Source organism: Lupinus angustifolius, chromosome LG01 (assembly GCF_001865875.1).
Source record: "Lupinus angustifolius cultivar Tanjil chromosome LG01, LupAngTanjil_v1.0, whole genome shotgun sequence".
NCBI classification, from domain to species: domain Eukaryota; kingdom Viridiplantae; phylum Streptophyta; class Magnoliopsida; order Fabales; family Fabaceae; genus Lupinus; species Lupinus angustifolius.
Window position 1 is genome coordinate 24,525,199 of NC_032009.1, and position 17,571 is coordinate 24,542,769.

General features: G+C 32.7%; 1 protein-coding gene across 1 annotated transcript; it reads left to right on the forward strand.

The window, feature by feature from the left end:
• Positions 11,454 to 12,218, forward strand: LOC109325237. The gene is made up of 2 exons (XM_019557495.1): positions 11,454 to 11,783; positions 11,883 to 12,218. Exons 1-2 carry the CDS (start codon positions 11,454 to 11,456, stop codon positions 12,216 to 12,218), a joined length of 666 nt encoding a protein of 221 aa, XP_019413040.1.

Consider the following 17,571-nt stretch of genomic DNA (forward strand, 5'->3'; position numbering starts at 1 on the left):
GGCCTCTTTTTCAGTTTGTCACGGTTTTTACAAATGTATCAAAACAGATGTGCCTATATCTCTTTTATTTTGTAGTGTCCTTACTATAACAAGATATGTTATTTTGAATGTCTTTAAGGATTCTAGTTCATATAGATATGATTTAGCATTTAATGTTATAAAGATGATCTGTGTTGATAATATAATTGAAGTCTGATAATATGGGTCACTTGGAGTTGGAGCTAGAGACAGATCTTCACAAGAGCAAGTGGGAGCAACCCTTTTTCCCTGAATTAAAAAAAACATATTCTTTTGGTAAAAAAATTTAATACATTTATTTTACATAATTTATTAAAATAATTATTTTATCCTAGTGGATGTTTAAATTAAAATCTAATTTATACATGTTGGACAACATAAGTGGTTGACAAACAACTAAATAACCAACATTACATGAGTGCATTTTTTAATGTTTCTATTACCAAAATATTTGTTACATGATTCTCCTCATCACTCATGATATAGTGTTTGTAAGTTATTTTTACCAACACTTTCTTTATGCTATATTCTTATTTCCTCAATTGATAATTTAATATTGTTTCACCATTACTCCATATTAGGGGTGTAGTTATTGAAATTATTGATATATTCTGAAATTATGTTATAGCATACACTAATTCAATCATTAATCAAGATGAATTTTTTATTGACAACGTGATGATTTCTATTGAAAAGGAAATAACTAAAATTTTACATTTGATTCAATTATCAATGAGTTTAAGTATGAATGACAATGGGGCGGAGCGAACACGAATATTGCTTTCCCATATGCATACCCGTAATATTTGTGGGAACTCGTGTGAGTAACTCATTATATTATGGATGATATTGGTTATTCACTCATGTATAAAATATATGTTGTCAAACAAAATAAAAATGATAACTAGTGGATTTGAACATTATTTAATACTTAAAAACTTAAAATTAAAAGAAAAAAACATTGACAAATCATTTATTAATTATCTTAAAAATCTTCCTATCATGATATCCAACCCAATTCTTTTCCTAAAAATCTTAACAATGACTTATATATTCGTCTTATTAACACTATATATAATTATTTGAGTTGTAATGATCTTCACTGCTACATATGTAATACTAGAATATGATAAGGAATAAATTTGCTGATTTTCTATATCATTTTATTAAAAATTAATTAAAATCTAGATTGTTAATAAATTATCTGTCACATGTAACTAATTATATATGAGAATAAAGTATGATGGTGTGAAGAGACAACTTTCGCTACTTAAACCAATTAGATAATGACATATGTCTCCTCACTTTAATTTATTTTTTTTCTTTCTCATTTTCATGAACAGTGATCTTCTTCTCTTCTTCCACCAGAAACGTTTCCCATACCCTTTCCTTCATTTTTAATATCACCCAATACTATTCTCTCAAAAACCCATTCTCACGCTCTCCTCCTAAACAATCTAGTCCATTCAAAGAAAAACCCATCCATGAATCACAGCCTTCAAAGAAGTGTGAGTAAGGGGTTGTTAGAATGTAATAACCTAAGTCCTTTATTGAGATTGTTAGGTGGACGCAAAAAACAAAACCCTTAATCACAATAAGTCCATGGAGCTCTATATTCATTCATATTTAATTGATGACTCAAAATATTTATGAAGTGATGATTCATATCAATTCATTCATTCATGTTTGTTCTTCTCAGAATCTTCATTCATTCCTTATTCATATTCAATTCATTCATCATAACTTGAGAAGAAGTGATAACAAAGAAAAAGATAACCACAATTTTGATATTGAAAATGAATGAGAGAATATGGGAAATACTTATCTTTGGGAAAGATGATTGTTTATGAAAATAAAATATAAAAAATAAGAGAGAATATAAAAATATTAAAGTGAGGGGACACATATCATTGCTTAATTGGTTTAAGGAGGGGAAATGGTCTCCTTACAACATGAAGTACTTTATTCCCTATAGTATTGGACTTTTCAGTATTAGAGAAGATATATGCATCAATTATTCATAATATCATGTGCATGAGTAATTTTAAGTTTATAAAAAAATAAGTTTGTTTAAATTATAAAATATAAATATGCATAATTAATTCAATAGAAATATAAAAATAATTAAATGTATATACATATTTATTTTTATATTGATACATAAATATTTAAATAAATATACATTTATCATTCTATAAATAAAAGAAGTGCAATAAGAGATTTTACTACTCCTAAGAGATTATACCTTATGTAGTGTATGGATGTGAATTTTTTTCTTTTATAAATGTTTCTCGTAGGAATAAATATAGTTAAATAACAAAATAACGTTCAGTTGATTTGGCAGTAATAAAATAATGAATAGATTTGAAAAATATATCTAAAAAAGAGAGGAATAATTATTATGTATATTTGAAATTATATTAAAAGTTAAGATTTAATCAAACTGCTTAATATAGGTGGCACCACATGAGTTGTTAAAGAGAAGTGGGTAGAATGTCTCAATAGTAAGTACTACTTTTAAGTGAAATATAGGAAGGACATAGAAGTCAAGAAGAATGAAAGTCAAATATAGGAAGAAATGTCTCATTGCAAATCTTCTACATTCAAACTTTACTATAGAAGTTAGTTTCTACATATACATGCATGAAATCATATATTAAGCCATTTTCATTTCTACCAACATTTAAAAGTTAAATCATTAATATAGGTGTATAATGTGTAATAATATAGCATGGCCAGTTTCATCGATAATCATCAACATGCTTTTGAAATAGGAGTTTTAACCATTGAAATCTCCCATAAAGTTAAAACTTCACACATGCGCATTGTTATATCCTCACTAAATTATTTTATTAATATTCTTATCCATCAAAAAGTGATACATGTCACTTATAATCTAATTATTAAAAAATAAAGTATTTTATTATGACATATATTATCTTCTTGTGAATATAAAACTTAGTAGGAGGATATAGTAAAATATATCATTTTCCTATTATAAGTCTATGGTATGCTCAATTTTCCTTTTCCAACTATTTCGGTCATCATGTTTAGATTTACAGGCCCAAGTAAATTTCTTGCACTGGCGCGTGGAGAACTTGTTTTTGCCCAAAAATAACTTCACCATAATATTTATGTAGTCTGAGTGTAAATATTTATATACGGTTATTGTGTTATCTGTCATTTATTTGAATGTTTTGAAGAGTCAATAATGATAATACAATAAAAGTATATAAAACTCATACGCTATTAGTATATTCATTTTTTCTCAAATAAATTATTTTTTCCTTGCATTCTTTACGTGGATTTTCCTGTCTGATCTGAAGTGATAAGGATAAACAAGCTTATATGAAATGAGGAAGTGGCTCATTCTTTATAAACGGCTTTTGGAGCACTGAAACGTCAACAAACTCAGCCTCCATTCGAGGGAAATAAGAATTATATGGAGGAACTTATCCTTATCCATTCCTTTAGATTCAGATCCTCTTTAGTATTGAAAGATCTAATATTGGATAAAGTTGGTAATAACTGGAAAAAAAATAACATTTGACAGTCCTGATCGTAAATTATTTTTAATAAAATAAATTTAAAATTAACAAAATCATCATTTACATCGGATTCCAGTGCTAACTCTGAGGAGATGATTTGAATTTCATTCCATCACGTCATTAGGATGTACACTCACCAAGTTGCAATTCCTCATTCACTCAATATTAGTAAAATAATGCCCTTTTACCTTTTCTTGAGACCGGGTCCTTCTCCAACACCAATAATAGGACATTTATAGTTATTTATTCATATTTTCTTGTAAAATAAACACACTTTTTACTGTGATTTAGTGAGTGGATGCTGGAATTTAATGAACATAATTATTCCTAAGGTAATGCGCTGCTGCTTTTCCTACACTATGTCCTACACATTTCACTTTTACGTATATTAAACTGAATCGATAATAATATATAATGTTCTTTTGGATAAGAAGGGGGAAAGTTAAGAATGCTCATGTTGAATTGTTTATCATTTGGGTTGCACTTTTTTGTTCTGAAATTCATATATTTATTGTCAACTTTTTCTTTTGGTACTACCAATTTATCTTTACATGAACTAATTGTCTAATTCTTTTCAAGGTATATGATTATTATTCTCAGTAAGTATCGCTTCTAGAAAATAAATTTTTAACATTTTAATCTTCATGAGAATTTAATAGTGTCTTATATGACTAGATTAATATATTTAATAGTATTTATTGTGAACTTTTAGGAAAGGAAACAATTGTTTTACATTAAAAAAAAGATTGACAACCATACTCATTGTTCTTGGTTGGACCTAGCGGGTCCAAGTCCACTACTCAAATTGGCCCAACTTAAGGAGGTGCTCAAGTTTCCAAGCTGAAGATAACTTAAGATCCTAGGAGAGCATTTACAAGACTTGAAGACCAGTAATTGGGCTAGACTCTTTCTGAGTAGTTGAGCCTAGGTCTTTCGATTCACCCTACAACCTTCAATTCATTCTCTATGTATTTACAAAATGATCCACTTATTCTAAAAATAACTTTAAAAATATATATTCTATATCTTAGCTACCTATTTTATATAAATATAAGGGTAAGATATGTGTTGAGATTTTGATACACAAACGATTAAACCCATATCATTACTAGTGTTATTGCAACAAGAATTAAGAAATGTATTGTGTATCTTGAGTATACAACAGAGCGGATTAGGGTCGGATTTCTAATTACCCAACCCCGAACTCGAATTTCAAAACCCGAATTCAAATTCAATAGGGTTAAAAATAATACTACCATCCTCGAACTTGTCTTAAACCTGACGGGAAACCCGAAAATAATATATCTTTATGACTGAATCCATAGCTGATATTTTCAAAACCCGAAAATAATAAAATGGTTTAACGGTTAAAGAAGTAAGTGCACAAAATAGTTAATAACACCTATAACACAAAATAATTAAAATAGTTGATATGTAAGATTCAAAGCACATTTGGAACCATTAAAATGATTTTGAACCATTTCCAAGTCAATGGTACCATATAGATGTTAACTACAATAGCAGTTAAATGTAAACTCTGAACCATTACAAATTGTTATAAAATAATTATACAATAATATTGATACACATGTTCACATATGCTTAAAAATGTAGTCTTTAAAACTTGAAAGATCTCAAGTACTAGATACTTAAAAAGAGAAAGAGATATGTTAGTTTTAGGTGGTGGTTTTATGTGTTTGTTTGTTTCCATATGCTAATTTATTGAATATTGGGTTTGAAAAATAGAAAATTTTCATGCCTTTGCTATATTCAGAAACTAAAAACCAGATGACGAAAAACCCACCTTGTTTGGCTAGCATAGATGAAGATGAAGATGGAAGATAAAGGTGAAGACAACAAGAGAAGAACATAGATGAGGAGTGATAAGTGCTGGAGAGAAAGAGATGAAGAAGAAGAAACAAACAAAGTAGCAAACCCTAAGTCTTCTTTACAAAATGTGTATTCTCTTTCAAACTTAGTGTTTATAATTTAGGTTGGGATCGGGTCAACAACATTTCTAATGGGTTCGGGGCGGGTTCAAACTAGGTAACAATTGTACCAAACTCGAACCTAAACCCAAAATTTAATATCAGGTAAAATTCGAAATCCAATTGCAGCGGGTTTTCCCCATTAAATTTGGGTTGAGTTTAGGCCGATATCCAAATATTTAATTTTTATTGACATCCCTAATACAATGTCTTTTTTGTTATTGAATTTACATCTTATTATTTAACCCGTAAAAATAATAAGTATTTTTTATAGATAAAGTTTTTAATAGAACGAGAAATTGTTTGGTTGTGAGGATTTAAAGAGAGTTATGAATGTTACTCTAATTGAGAGAAAAAATGTAAGTATTAGTTTTATATATTGTCGTTATATTATCTACCATTTATATTTAACTCTTCAAAAAATAATTCAAATAATAATTATATATAAATCTTTATACTAATATTATACCCGATATCAATTATGTTGATGATTGTAGCTGAATGTCTGGTGTTGGCATACCAAGGACATGGGCCTGTAGCACGTGAGACTGGCTTCTTTTGTTGGGCATGACATTGGATATGTTTGAATATAGAATGAAAAAATAAAATATGTATCATTTTCTTTTCTATTAGACTAAATTTAAATTTGGATTTAATATGTATACACTGTGTAAATGTTTTTATACTGTCAGTCAATCATTCACCATTGATTTATTAACCACTATTGATTCTCAAACAAAAGTAATACAAATCAATAGCAGATGATGTGCTCACTGCACATATTTTAAACTCTTTAAATTTATATATGAATCCAACAAATTTATTATATATAAATGTATACATCTCAATACATATATTATCATTTTGGTAAATTCATATTTTGAGATAAGATATACAGAAGAATTTATATTCATTGCATTTCAACTTAATCATATTAAGTTATTAACAACTCTTGTTATAAACTCCTATGATATTTAATTATCGTTATACTTGCCTCATTCTCTAAATGAAAGGTGATTATATTAGACTTATTTCCCATGAGAGGATGAGTATAGCTTTTTAAATAAGATAGGTGGAGAAACAAATTAAACTTAGCTTTTTAATGCAGCTTCCGGTATTTTTTGGCCATTAGTAAGGAAAAACAAATTAACAAATATATATATATATATATATATATAATGGAGGCTTGTCCCAAACGAATTTCGCAAGTAAGCAAACGAATTTTCTTTCCTGAGAACATGTTTAACTTTTAATTTTCCAAGGCCTATCCAACATTTCATTTCCTACCATTTCTTCTATGGGTGTAACATGCAAAATGGGAAAATTCACACATGCACCTTGACTGAAAATTTACGGTTTTGGTGCATCTTTTTGAGAAATTACAAAATTAGTGTAATTTTCCTGAAATCGGCAATGGAATTGCCGATTTCGGTTTTTCTCTCTCTAATTCCCCCCAAAATCGGCACTAGGGGGGAGTTTTATTAAACTAACTTTTTTTCTCTCTCCCTCCTAAATCGGCAATGGGGAGATTTATATATTTTATTTATATTTTTTCTCTCTCCCCTAAATTGGTAATGGGGGAGTTTTTGTTTTTTTCTCTCTCCCTAAATCGGCAATATGGAGTTTTTGATTTTTTTTAATTTGTGGGAGTTATATTATTAGTTTTAGGGTTTAATTTTTTAAACACTAACCCTAACAACATACAAAATCGGGACTAGGGGAAGATTTATTAAATTTAATTTTTTTCTCTCCCCCACTAAATCGGCAATGTGGAGGAAGATTTATATATTTCTTTTTTTATTTTTTCTCTCCCCTATTTAATAAATCTTCCCCTAGTCCCGATTTTGTGTGTTGTTAGAGTTAGTGTTTGAAAAATTAAACCCTAAAACTAATAATATAACTCTCACAAATTAAAAAAAAATCAAAAACTCCCTATTACCGATTTAGGGAGAGAGAAAAAAACAAAAACTCTCTCATTGTCAATTTAGGGGGGAGAGAAAAAATAAAAATAAAAATATATAAATCTCCCCCATTGCCGATTTAGGGGGGAGAGAAAAAAAATTAGTTTAATAAAACTCCTCCCCTAGTGCCGATTTTGGGGGGAGTTAGAGAGAGAAAAACGCTGAAATCAACAATTCCATTGCCGATTTCAGGAAAATTACACTAGTTTTGTAATTTTCCAAAAATGTGCACCAAAACCGTAAATTTTCAATCAATGTGCACTATATTTGTGAATTTTCATGCAAAATGAGATGTATGATATATCATATTGTTCATTATGGCTATGCGAAATTTGATCTTACAACTAGGTTAGAACCCCCTCCTTTAACAACTGGGTTCTAGGGTGAATGGAAAGATAGTAATTATGGGTATGGAAACCTGATATGTCCATGAAAAGTATAGAATAGTTAGCCCATAACCATAATTGCTGATGAATGGAGATTATGGTTCATGGTTAACCCAAATTGAATCTAAGACAAAAAACAAAAGCCTATTTGTTGTCTTCCATATCTAATTTGCTATACTTCCAAAACAAACAATTTTTTTTTATGTGCCAAAAGTTAACCTATAACATTATGCTCTTCAAGCAAATGGAAACTTTAATGAGAAAAGTATAATGTCATCACAGTGTAAATAGTTTTTTACATAATTTACTATATGTAATATTAATTATTTTAAGTAAAAATCATATATATAAATAATAAATAATGTGTTGATAGTACTATATGCACTCCAGCTAATCTGAACTTTTGTCTTTTCACAAATAGTTGCCTTATAAAGAAAGGTAAATTGTTTTTTTAAGCAGCGGTAAAAATTCATTCACCAGTAATATTAAGAAAATACTACAACTTTAGACCAAATAATCAGAAGAGTACTTCAACTAATCAAGGGGTTCATTCTTTCTAAAAGATTGCTAAGGTCATTTTAATTGTACTCAATTGTGAACTGTACTTATTTAGAATATGCAGAGGAGTCCATGCTCGTGAGTTTACTTATTGTGTTATAATAATATAGAGCTTGTTTAATAATTAGCCTCCAAAATTTTTATTCATGTAACTTTTTTTTTCTATTTTCTTAGTCTTTTTTATGTTTTATGGTTTTGTAAAGATGAAACTTAGAAGAATGTTTCTATCTCTAAAATTTCCAAATGGTGGAACATGTACCCACAAAGGTTGCTTTAACCTGAAAGCTAAATATACAAAGTAGGGGTGAGGAGGATTTGACTTTACATTCTCACCCGATACAACTTAATCATGATTGAATCCGAATAAGATTAGGTCTTGACGGGTCTAAGGTTGGGTTCAAAAATTAGTTTCGATCATTATTTAGGGTCGGGTAAGATCAAACATGACTCGTCATGTCTCATAATAACTCATTCGTCATGTTTGTATATGTATTTATTCAAATGTGTACAGACTAATGATACATATTTGGTCAAGAGTATCGTTGATTCTCTAATTTTTATCATAAATACATGATTAATAATATATATACATATATCATTTTATACGTCAAATAATATATTCATAATAATAAATAATATTGAGAAGACTTTATCTAAAATGAGTATACATTATATTTAATTGGGTTTATGTTCATATTTAAAGACTGACTCGGTCGATATTTAGGGTCAGATTCATTTCAAGTCTAGGACCAGATTCATAAAAATGATCCGAACAATATTTAGGGTATGGAAAGATTAAACTTTAACCCATCTCAACTCGGCCCATACTCACCCCTAATACAAAGTGTCCCCATAAATCAACCGTCGTGGTTAAAGCAATCCAAACATGGCATTATTAAGGGTAATGTTCTCTACTAGAACACAAAGATACAGACAATGGTTGATCAGTTGTTGAGGAGGGAGAAGAGGATTGTCGTCAAAGTAGCAGGATGAGGTAGGAGAGCTGGACCCGCCGGTGGAGGTACCTGAAAAGGTTCTCCGACGATCAAGTCAGTGTATGAACTAAGTGAAATGGGGATATGAGAGTAGTGAAGATAGATAGCAGTAGAATGAGTAATGTTAAAGAGTAAAGAGGTTAAGATACTTCCTGTTGGTGGAGATCCCTATTTATAGCATGGAGAGTTGACTTTGGATTCTTGGCAGATGGTGCGACGCGTGGCCAACCAAAGGTATTGTCGGGGACTGCTTTCTCTGTGTCAGGCGGTCTGCCAGGACCGTACACTGTGCCATTCTTGTCTTTTAGCCTGTGGTTGGTTTGGTAGTCGTTCTGCAGCCTGTCTGCCGGGTTGGCAGGTGGGTTGGTGAGGTACGGAAGACATGTTGTCTATTAGGTCAACACTGGTGGTCCCAATACGCTGGGCTCACCTTGGCGACCAAGTATGTGAATCCTCTGTTCGCCGGGTAGGAACAGTTGCCCCCAGTCTGCCAGGATGTTGGGCGAGCATGTTGGGAGACTCTACATGAGCTTCGCTTGTCTTGGATGTGGGATCTACCTCGGCGATCAAGTATGACTCCTTAGTTTGCCGGGTAGGAACAGGTAACAAATTTTCTATACTTCAATTTATTGATCTTTACTTCTCATCACCCCTAAGTTTGATTATATCGTAGTGGCAATAAATGAGTAAAAGGATTTTGAAAACTTTGAGATTGATGAGTTGCATGACTCTTTGGAAGCATAAAAACAAAGATTCATAGAAAGGCAATCTGATAGGCAATCTCAATAGGCCTTGAGTGCTCAATTCAAAAAGAAAGGTTCTTCACACAATGATAGATTAAAAAAGGACAAAGGAAAGTGGCATAGTGACAAGAGAGTTGAGCCTGAAAATTCTAGATCACATGGACTAAGGTCTCAAAAGATAAACTCTATCAATCAAAGTTATGACATTGAGATCAACAAGGCTAATAACAGGGGCAATCAATGGAATAGCATGTAGAAAAAGGATAAGAATATAATCCAATGTTTCAATTGTAGAAATTGGGGTCATTTTGTCTCAGAATGCAAAGAGAAAAAGGCCACTCATATTAAAGAAGGAGATGCCATATTAGCCAAGGATGAGGATTCAGAAGAAGCGGTGTTGCTACTAGCCAAAAAATAAGACTTCTATCAAGAGGCTAATGATTCAGATGAGGCACTTTTGATGGTAACAACTCAGTGTGATCAGAGTTCAAACAGTTGGTATCTTGACACAGAATGTTCCAATCACATGACAGGGCATATGGAGTGGTTTATGAACCTAGTCAACTCTGTTGAGACAAAGATCAAGTTTGCAGATGATAGTGTCATCACTGCAAAAAGAGTTGGTAGAGTGATGATCAAGAAGAATGATGGATCAACCTCCTACATCTCTGATGTGTTGTATGTGCCAAGGATGAAGAGCAACCTGCTGAGCCTAGGCCAATTACTTGAAAAAGGATACAACATGAGGTTGGAGGATATGATGATGAAAGTGTTCAACAAAAGGGAGTACTGATCTTGAAGGCTCATTTCTCCCAAAACAGAACCTTCAAGATTGGCATTCAACTTGGTGAACACAAGTGTTTGGAATCCATTGTTGATGACACGTGGATTTGGCATCAAATACTTGGCCACCTCAACTTTAGAAGCTTGGAATTCTTGAGCAAGGATGAAATGGTGATTGGACTACCTAACATCAAAATAACAACTTAATTGTGTGAAGAATGTCTCACAAGTAAGCAAACCAGAAACTCATTCAGTTCTCAAGTACCAACCAAGTCCACTAGATCACTTGAAGTAGTGTATATAAATGTTTGTGGACCCTTTGGAGTTCAATCACTTGGAGGGAACAACTACTTTGTGACATTCAAGGATGATTTCACAAGGAAGTTATGGATCTACTTGATAAAGAAAAAGAGTGAAGTCATTGGCAAGTTCAAGAGCTATAAGGCACTTGTGGAGAACAAAGTGGAATGAAAATGAAACTATTAAGGAGTGATGGTGGAGGGAAGTACAATTCTCATAAGTTTCACCACTTCTGTGAAAAAGAGGGAATACCTCATGAGGTAATTGCACCATATACTCCTCAACATAATGGAGCAAATGAGAGGGTTAATAGAGATGCTCTAAACATGACAAGAAGCATGTTGAAGACAAAGAAGTTACCTAAAAGGTTTTGGACAGAAGCAGTCTCTACAACAGCCTATATCCTGAACAGATGTCCAACTAAAAGGCTAGCAAACCCAACTATGGAAGAAGCTTGGTCAGGGCTTAAGCCAAATGTGAAACATCTCAAGGTTTTTGGCTCAGTATGTTACAAGCACATACTAGATTGTAGAAGAAAGAAGTTGAATGATAAATGAGAAAACCTGATCTTTCTGTGTTATCACTCAACATGAGCTTACAAGGTGTTTAATCTTGAAACACACACTATCTCATATTGTAGGGATCTCAAGTTCAATGAGGCTCAATTTTGGGATTGGAATGAACACAGTGTAGGCTCAAACAGATTAGTTAGGATGGATATTGACAACACACAGAGTACACCAGAAGTGCAGACAATAAGTGAAAACAATGTAAATATTGTTGAGAGACAACAAAGACAAAGACACATGCCATCAAGGTTTAGTGATTATGAACTATTTGATGACTCAACAATCACTCGTGAGGGAGATCTCGTGCATATGGCCCTGCTAGCTGAAATGGAGCCAATCTCATTTGATCAAGCAATAAAAGAGAGTTGATGGATTGAAGAAATAAAGGAGGAAATTAGTTCAATTGAGAAAATGCACATGGGAGCTTACAACATTACCAAAGGGTAAGAAAGTCATCTCAATAAAATGGGTATATAAGGTGAAATTGAAGCCTGATGGAGCTGTGTCTAAGTACAAGGCCAAACTGGTAGTCAAAGGATTCTTACAAAAACCAGGACTGATTTAGATGAGGTTTTTACTTCAGTAGCAAGAATGGAGACATTGAGACTTATCACTGCAATTGCTAGCTCAAAAGGGTATACCCTATGTCAGATGGATATGAAATCAACCTTCTTGAATGACCATTTAGACAAGGAAGTGTATGTAACACAACCTCTTGGCTTTGAAGTTCAGAATCAAAAGGGGAATGTGTATAGATTGCCTAAAGCACTCTATGGTTTGAGACAAGCACCCAAGGCATGGAACAAGAGGATAAATGGTTTTCTATTGAAGCTAGGATTTGTAAGATGCACAAGTGAACATGACATTTGCACAAAAGGTATCTCTACTAAAAAATTAATTATAATATGCTAATATGTACATGATTTACTAATAACTGGCTGCATGGATGGTGAAATTGACTAGCTCAAATCAAAGCTAAAACTTGAGTTTAAAATGTCACATATAGGAACTCTCTCATATTCCTTAGGGATTGAATTTGCCATGACCAAGGAAAGAATACTAATGCATTAAAGGAAGTACATTATTGATGTACTTGAGAGGTTCAATATGTTGGAGTGCAACCCATCCTCAAGACTTGTTGAAACTGGTCAGACTCTATGCAAGGAAGATACTAAAGATGAATCAGTTGACCCAACTCTTTATAGGCAAATGATATGATCTCTAAGATATTTTTGCAACTCAAAACCAGGCTTAGCTTATGGTGTTGGACTGGTTAGTAGATACATGGAGCATCCTAAAGGGAAGTATGGATTATGATGTTATGTTCCCTGCCAACAAAAGCAAAGAACTTAGCACAATCTATGACTATACAGATTTGTGTAGTAATAAGGATGATAGAAAGAGCACAAGTGGATACCTATTCAAGCTTGGTAAAGCATGTAATGCCCCGAAAATTACTCCAAAAATCTTGCTCAAAAATGGGTAAAAACATTTTTTGAATGGTGAAGCCATATAAAATTTATTTCCTTATATTCGTTTCATTTTCGGAACATCACTTTAAGTAACATACAATGCGGAAAATAAAAAAAATTACCTAATGGTAATAAAAATATAACTCAATATAACTTCGAATCATACTTCATTAGAATATCATAAAATGTTGTACAAAGTACAAAGCGGGACCTAATCGTCACCCAAATAAAACTACTCCAAAATAAATACCCTACACATGTACACTAATCAAAAAGCACAAGGGCATGTGTAGGTATCACGGTTTCCCTCAATCCTCCATGCCCCCTCTTGGGACATTGAAAAGCGGGAGTAAGACATCTAATGAATATTACTCATTGACGGTGTGGAATTACACAGAATATTACATCCAGACAGACATGCATAACATACACAATATATATATATCACATACATAAATGTCAATGATGAATGACATTATAACTCAAACCATGAGGATTAATATCCACGTGCTCAATGTATGAATGCTATGTTTATTTCATCCATCCTTACACCAATATCCTCCTAATCAACAATTCAGAAATAACCAAGAGTATAGGTCTCATAACAAGCCGATTTGAACGCACCAAACTATTCCTCACAAGGATATATGATCGATATATCCCAAAGAACTGTCCATTTCAGGATGGTGTCGTATCAAACACTTTCTGGGCATCCCTCTCATCGATCCTGATTGTAAATAGGGGTTGTCATAGATCGTCTAGTTTGCATTGTGAGAACTGTCCGATCCAACAGAATACCTCATCCAGGAATACAAGGGACTCGTCTCACCTAGACTCACCCTCAAGACTTTGTTGACGAATCACCGTCATCGTCGTCCCTCACAACATCTCAAAACTCGTTCGTCTCACGTAAATTTCCTCTCCACTACTTCATTATCCATATTGAGTATGCATACTAACCGAGGTAGCCAATTAAATATTTTAATCATTCTTTTATATGATCGGCCCAACCTAAGACATCTCCCAAAAGAATGCTTCATATGGGACCCGATCTTACGTCATCACATAATAGAGGAGTAATATCCTTACCACTATGAACCATTGCTGAATATCTTGGACGACCACATGGCCAAGCCTCTTACGATCAGACGACCTCGCTACATGGTATCATGTAATCCTTTTAGGGCATTGCCCTAATGACGACATCATAGTCGGTAACCTTGCCCTAAATAGGCACAAGAACAAAGGTACTTGTATATGTTTGTCGATTTTGGGCACCAGACTCAATCATCTGAGTCGCGGTCTTTCCCAAGTGTAAATACACTTCAGACCCAAGCTAGGGCTATTGCATAAGCAATCAAACAATCAGAAACAGTCAAAACTATTGTATGTCTATCGCTCAAGCGACGAACTCATCAAAAAAGACTCAGTTCTCTTCCTGAATTCTCGCCCAAGCGAGGGACTGTCGCTCAAGCGACCAATCCATCAAAAAATAGGTCAAAATACCTGTTAGGTCCGTGCCCGAGCGAAGTACGGTCGCTCGGGCGCCAAACACGCCCAAAACGGGCCCTCTGGCCCTCGCCCAACTTGGGTCGCATTTCCTACCTCTCCCTCGCCCAGGCGAGGCTGGCTCGCCCAGGAGAGGTGGTCCAGTTCCCAGGACCATTTTCCTCACCCTTTTGGGCTACCGGGTCGAAACTCTTTGCTGTTTTCGATCCCTATGCATTTTAGTTTCTCGAGTGGTGTTCCTTCATGGATAACTACCACAATACTTGATATTTTGAGCTATTCTAAGCATACAACTTAAGAAAGTATCCGTACAAAATCCATGCACACAAATATTTGATTAAGTATGGGTTTTCTTAATACACACAAATATAACTCCAAACTTTTGAGATAGTTTAGGAGGTCCGGGTGTCATATTCGGACACCACTATGTCACGATGTATTCTCTCTCACCTTAGGTTGTTGCATGGTCGATTTCCTTTACGAGAGAGTGGGTTGATCGTCCAACTTCGAAAGCTTCGAAACTAAACACACAAAACAATTTAGTGATTTGTGAATAAATTTTAAATGATAACCCTAAAGTAAAAATATTGTTTAACACTTTAATCCATTTCATAAACTCAAAGACTTTCATCCATCCGGTCCAATATTCATATTTTTGAACCATCCCTTATCGTCAAAAGTCTTGTTTCCGATATTCAATGTTTTCCAAGATAAGTTTTTAATAAAGTTTACACTTTTATCACCTCATAGATTTATATTTACTTGGAGACTTTGTAAGTCATACTTCACCATTTTAAGGTAAGTTTCTTAATCTAAGTCTACACTTTTAAATTCATATCTCCCAAGTTGATGTTACCACTTTAAAGTAAGTCATCTTAAGTATATTCCATATTTTGTATAATAGGTTTTCATGGTCATTTCAACATATTCTTGATAGTGTTGATCTCATACTTAAACAACATTTAAATCAACATTTCTTAAGTTACACTTACCACTTTAAAGTAAGCTTACCTTATCAATGTTCACCCTACAACAAATCAACTATCCTTTACTTCATAACACTTTAAGTTTATAAAGTCGAGACTTTTATAAGTCATCTTTTATTCCAAATCATTACTTGAACTTGGAAGTAAAAGAATATCATTTACTAACCAACTTTTAACTCATAATATTCTAAAACAACACTTTTTCACANAAAACTCATCCCTAAACATTTTGGATTTCAAAGTTAGAAACTAAACTTTTCCTAAACGCATATAGGTCATGATTTAGACCTAATGCTAAGGAAAGCTTTACTCTTTCAACTTATCATTAAACATTTTAAAGGTTCCTTTGACAACAAAATCATCCCCTTTGAAACAAAATCAAACTTCAACATTGAAAATATACTATTCTAAGCTTGTCCAAGGTTATGGTTTTGAAGTCAAAAAAACAAGTGGAAAAGTCCAAACTTTGCATCGTTAGGAAAACTCCTTAAATGTTCCTTTGATATACAACCATCACCTTTAACCATGTTCAAATACCAAGAAATATACAAGCTTTCTAAACATAAAAAAACAGCCCCATGAACACAAAGAGTTCATGGTTTCAAAATAACTTTCTAAGTTCAAGAAAATATCTATTTGGAGTTTTAAACATAAAAAGAGTTAGGAAGATATTTAGAACGATTGAAAATGTTCATAACATACCTATAAACATCATACTAAAATTTCATAAACATCTAATGGTTAGATCTTAGGAGATGAAAAATTAAAATGAAAAGCCATAAAGAACTACCTTGAGAGTTCTTAGAGAATGCAAATAGAAGAAAGAGTTTGAAATGTCAAGGTATTCTCTTAGCTAGAAAATCACAAAATAGAAAATTCGTCATAGAAAATTTACCACAAAATAGAAAATCACAAAACAAGACTAATACTCAACTATGGTTTAGCCTAAATCCATACCAAATAATTTCTAAAATTAATCATTGATAAAATAAATAATTAATAAAACATACATAGAAAATTCACGGTGTTACAATGCAGCTGTGAGTTGGTGCTCTAAGAAGCAAAAAGTTGTTGCTTTATCATCAGGTGAAACATAATACATTGCAGCCTGCCTGGGAGGACAAGAAGCACAATGGCTGCAAGCATTGCTCATGGAGTTAGGAATGCAAATGGATGAACCAATCTTGTTGCTTGTGGACAACAAATCAACCATCAATTTAGCAAAGAATCTGGTGTCTCATGGTAGAAACAAGCATATATAAACCAAATATCATTTCTTGAGGGATCAAGTGAAGAGGAACAACTTGAAGCTAGAATTTTGCAAAACCCAAGAATAGCAAACTGACATACTTACTAAACCATTGAAAAGAGATGACTTTCAAAGGTAGATAAGAGAACTTGGTGTGATAAGCTTAGCTAGTATAAATTAAAGGAGAATGTTGAGAATAATGTAATTCATTTAGCTAGTTTTGTTAGTTGATTAATAGATTGTGTAATCGATTAAATAGTCTGTTATTTCTGTTATAAAGACACTGTAGTTGAAATAAAAAAAGGTGTGAAATATTCTTTCAATTTTTGCTTAATACACACTTTTCACTCGATAATCAATCACCCATATCTTAATCGACTAATTTTTTTTTCTTCTTCCTTTCTTTCTTTCCTTCCAACAGGATGATGAATATAATTTACTCTACAACGTTTTCTAATTTAGTACTCCAGAAGATAGTGTAGCTTTCCGGTTGAAAATTTATTTTG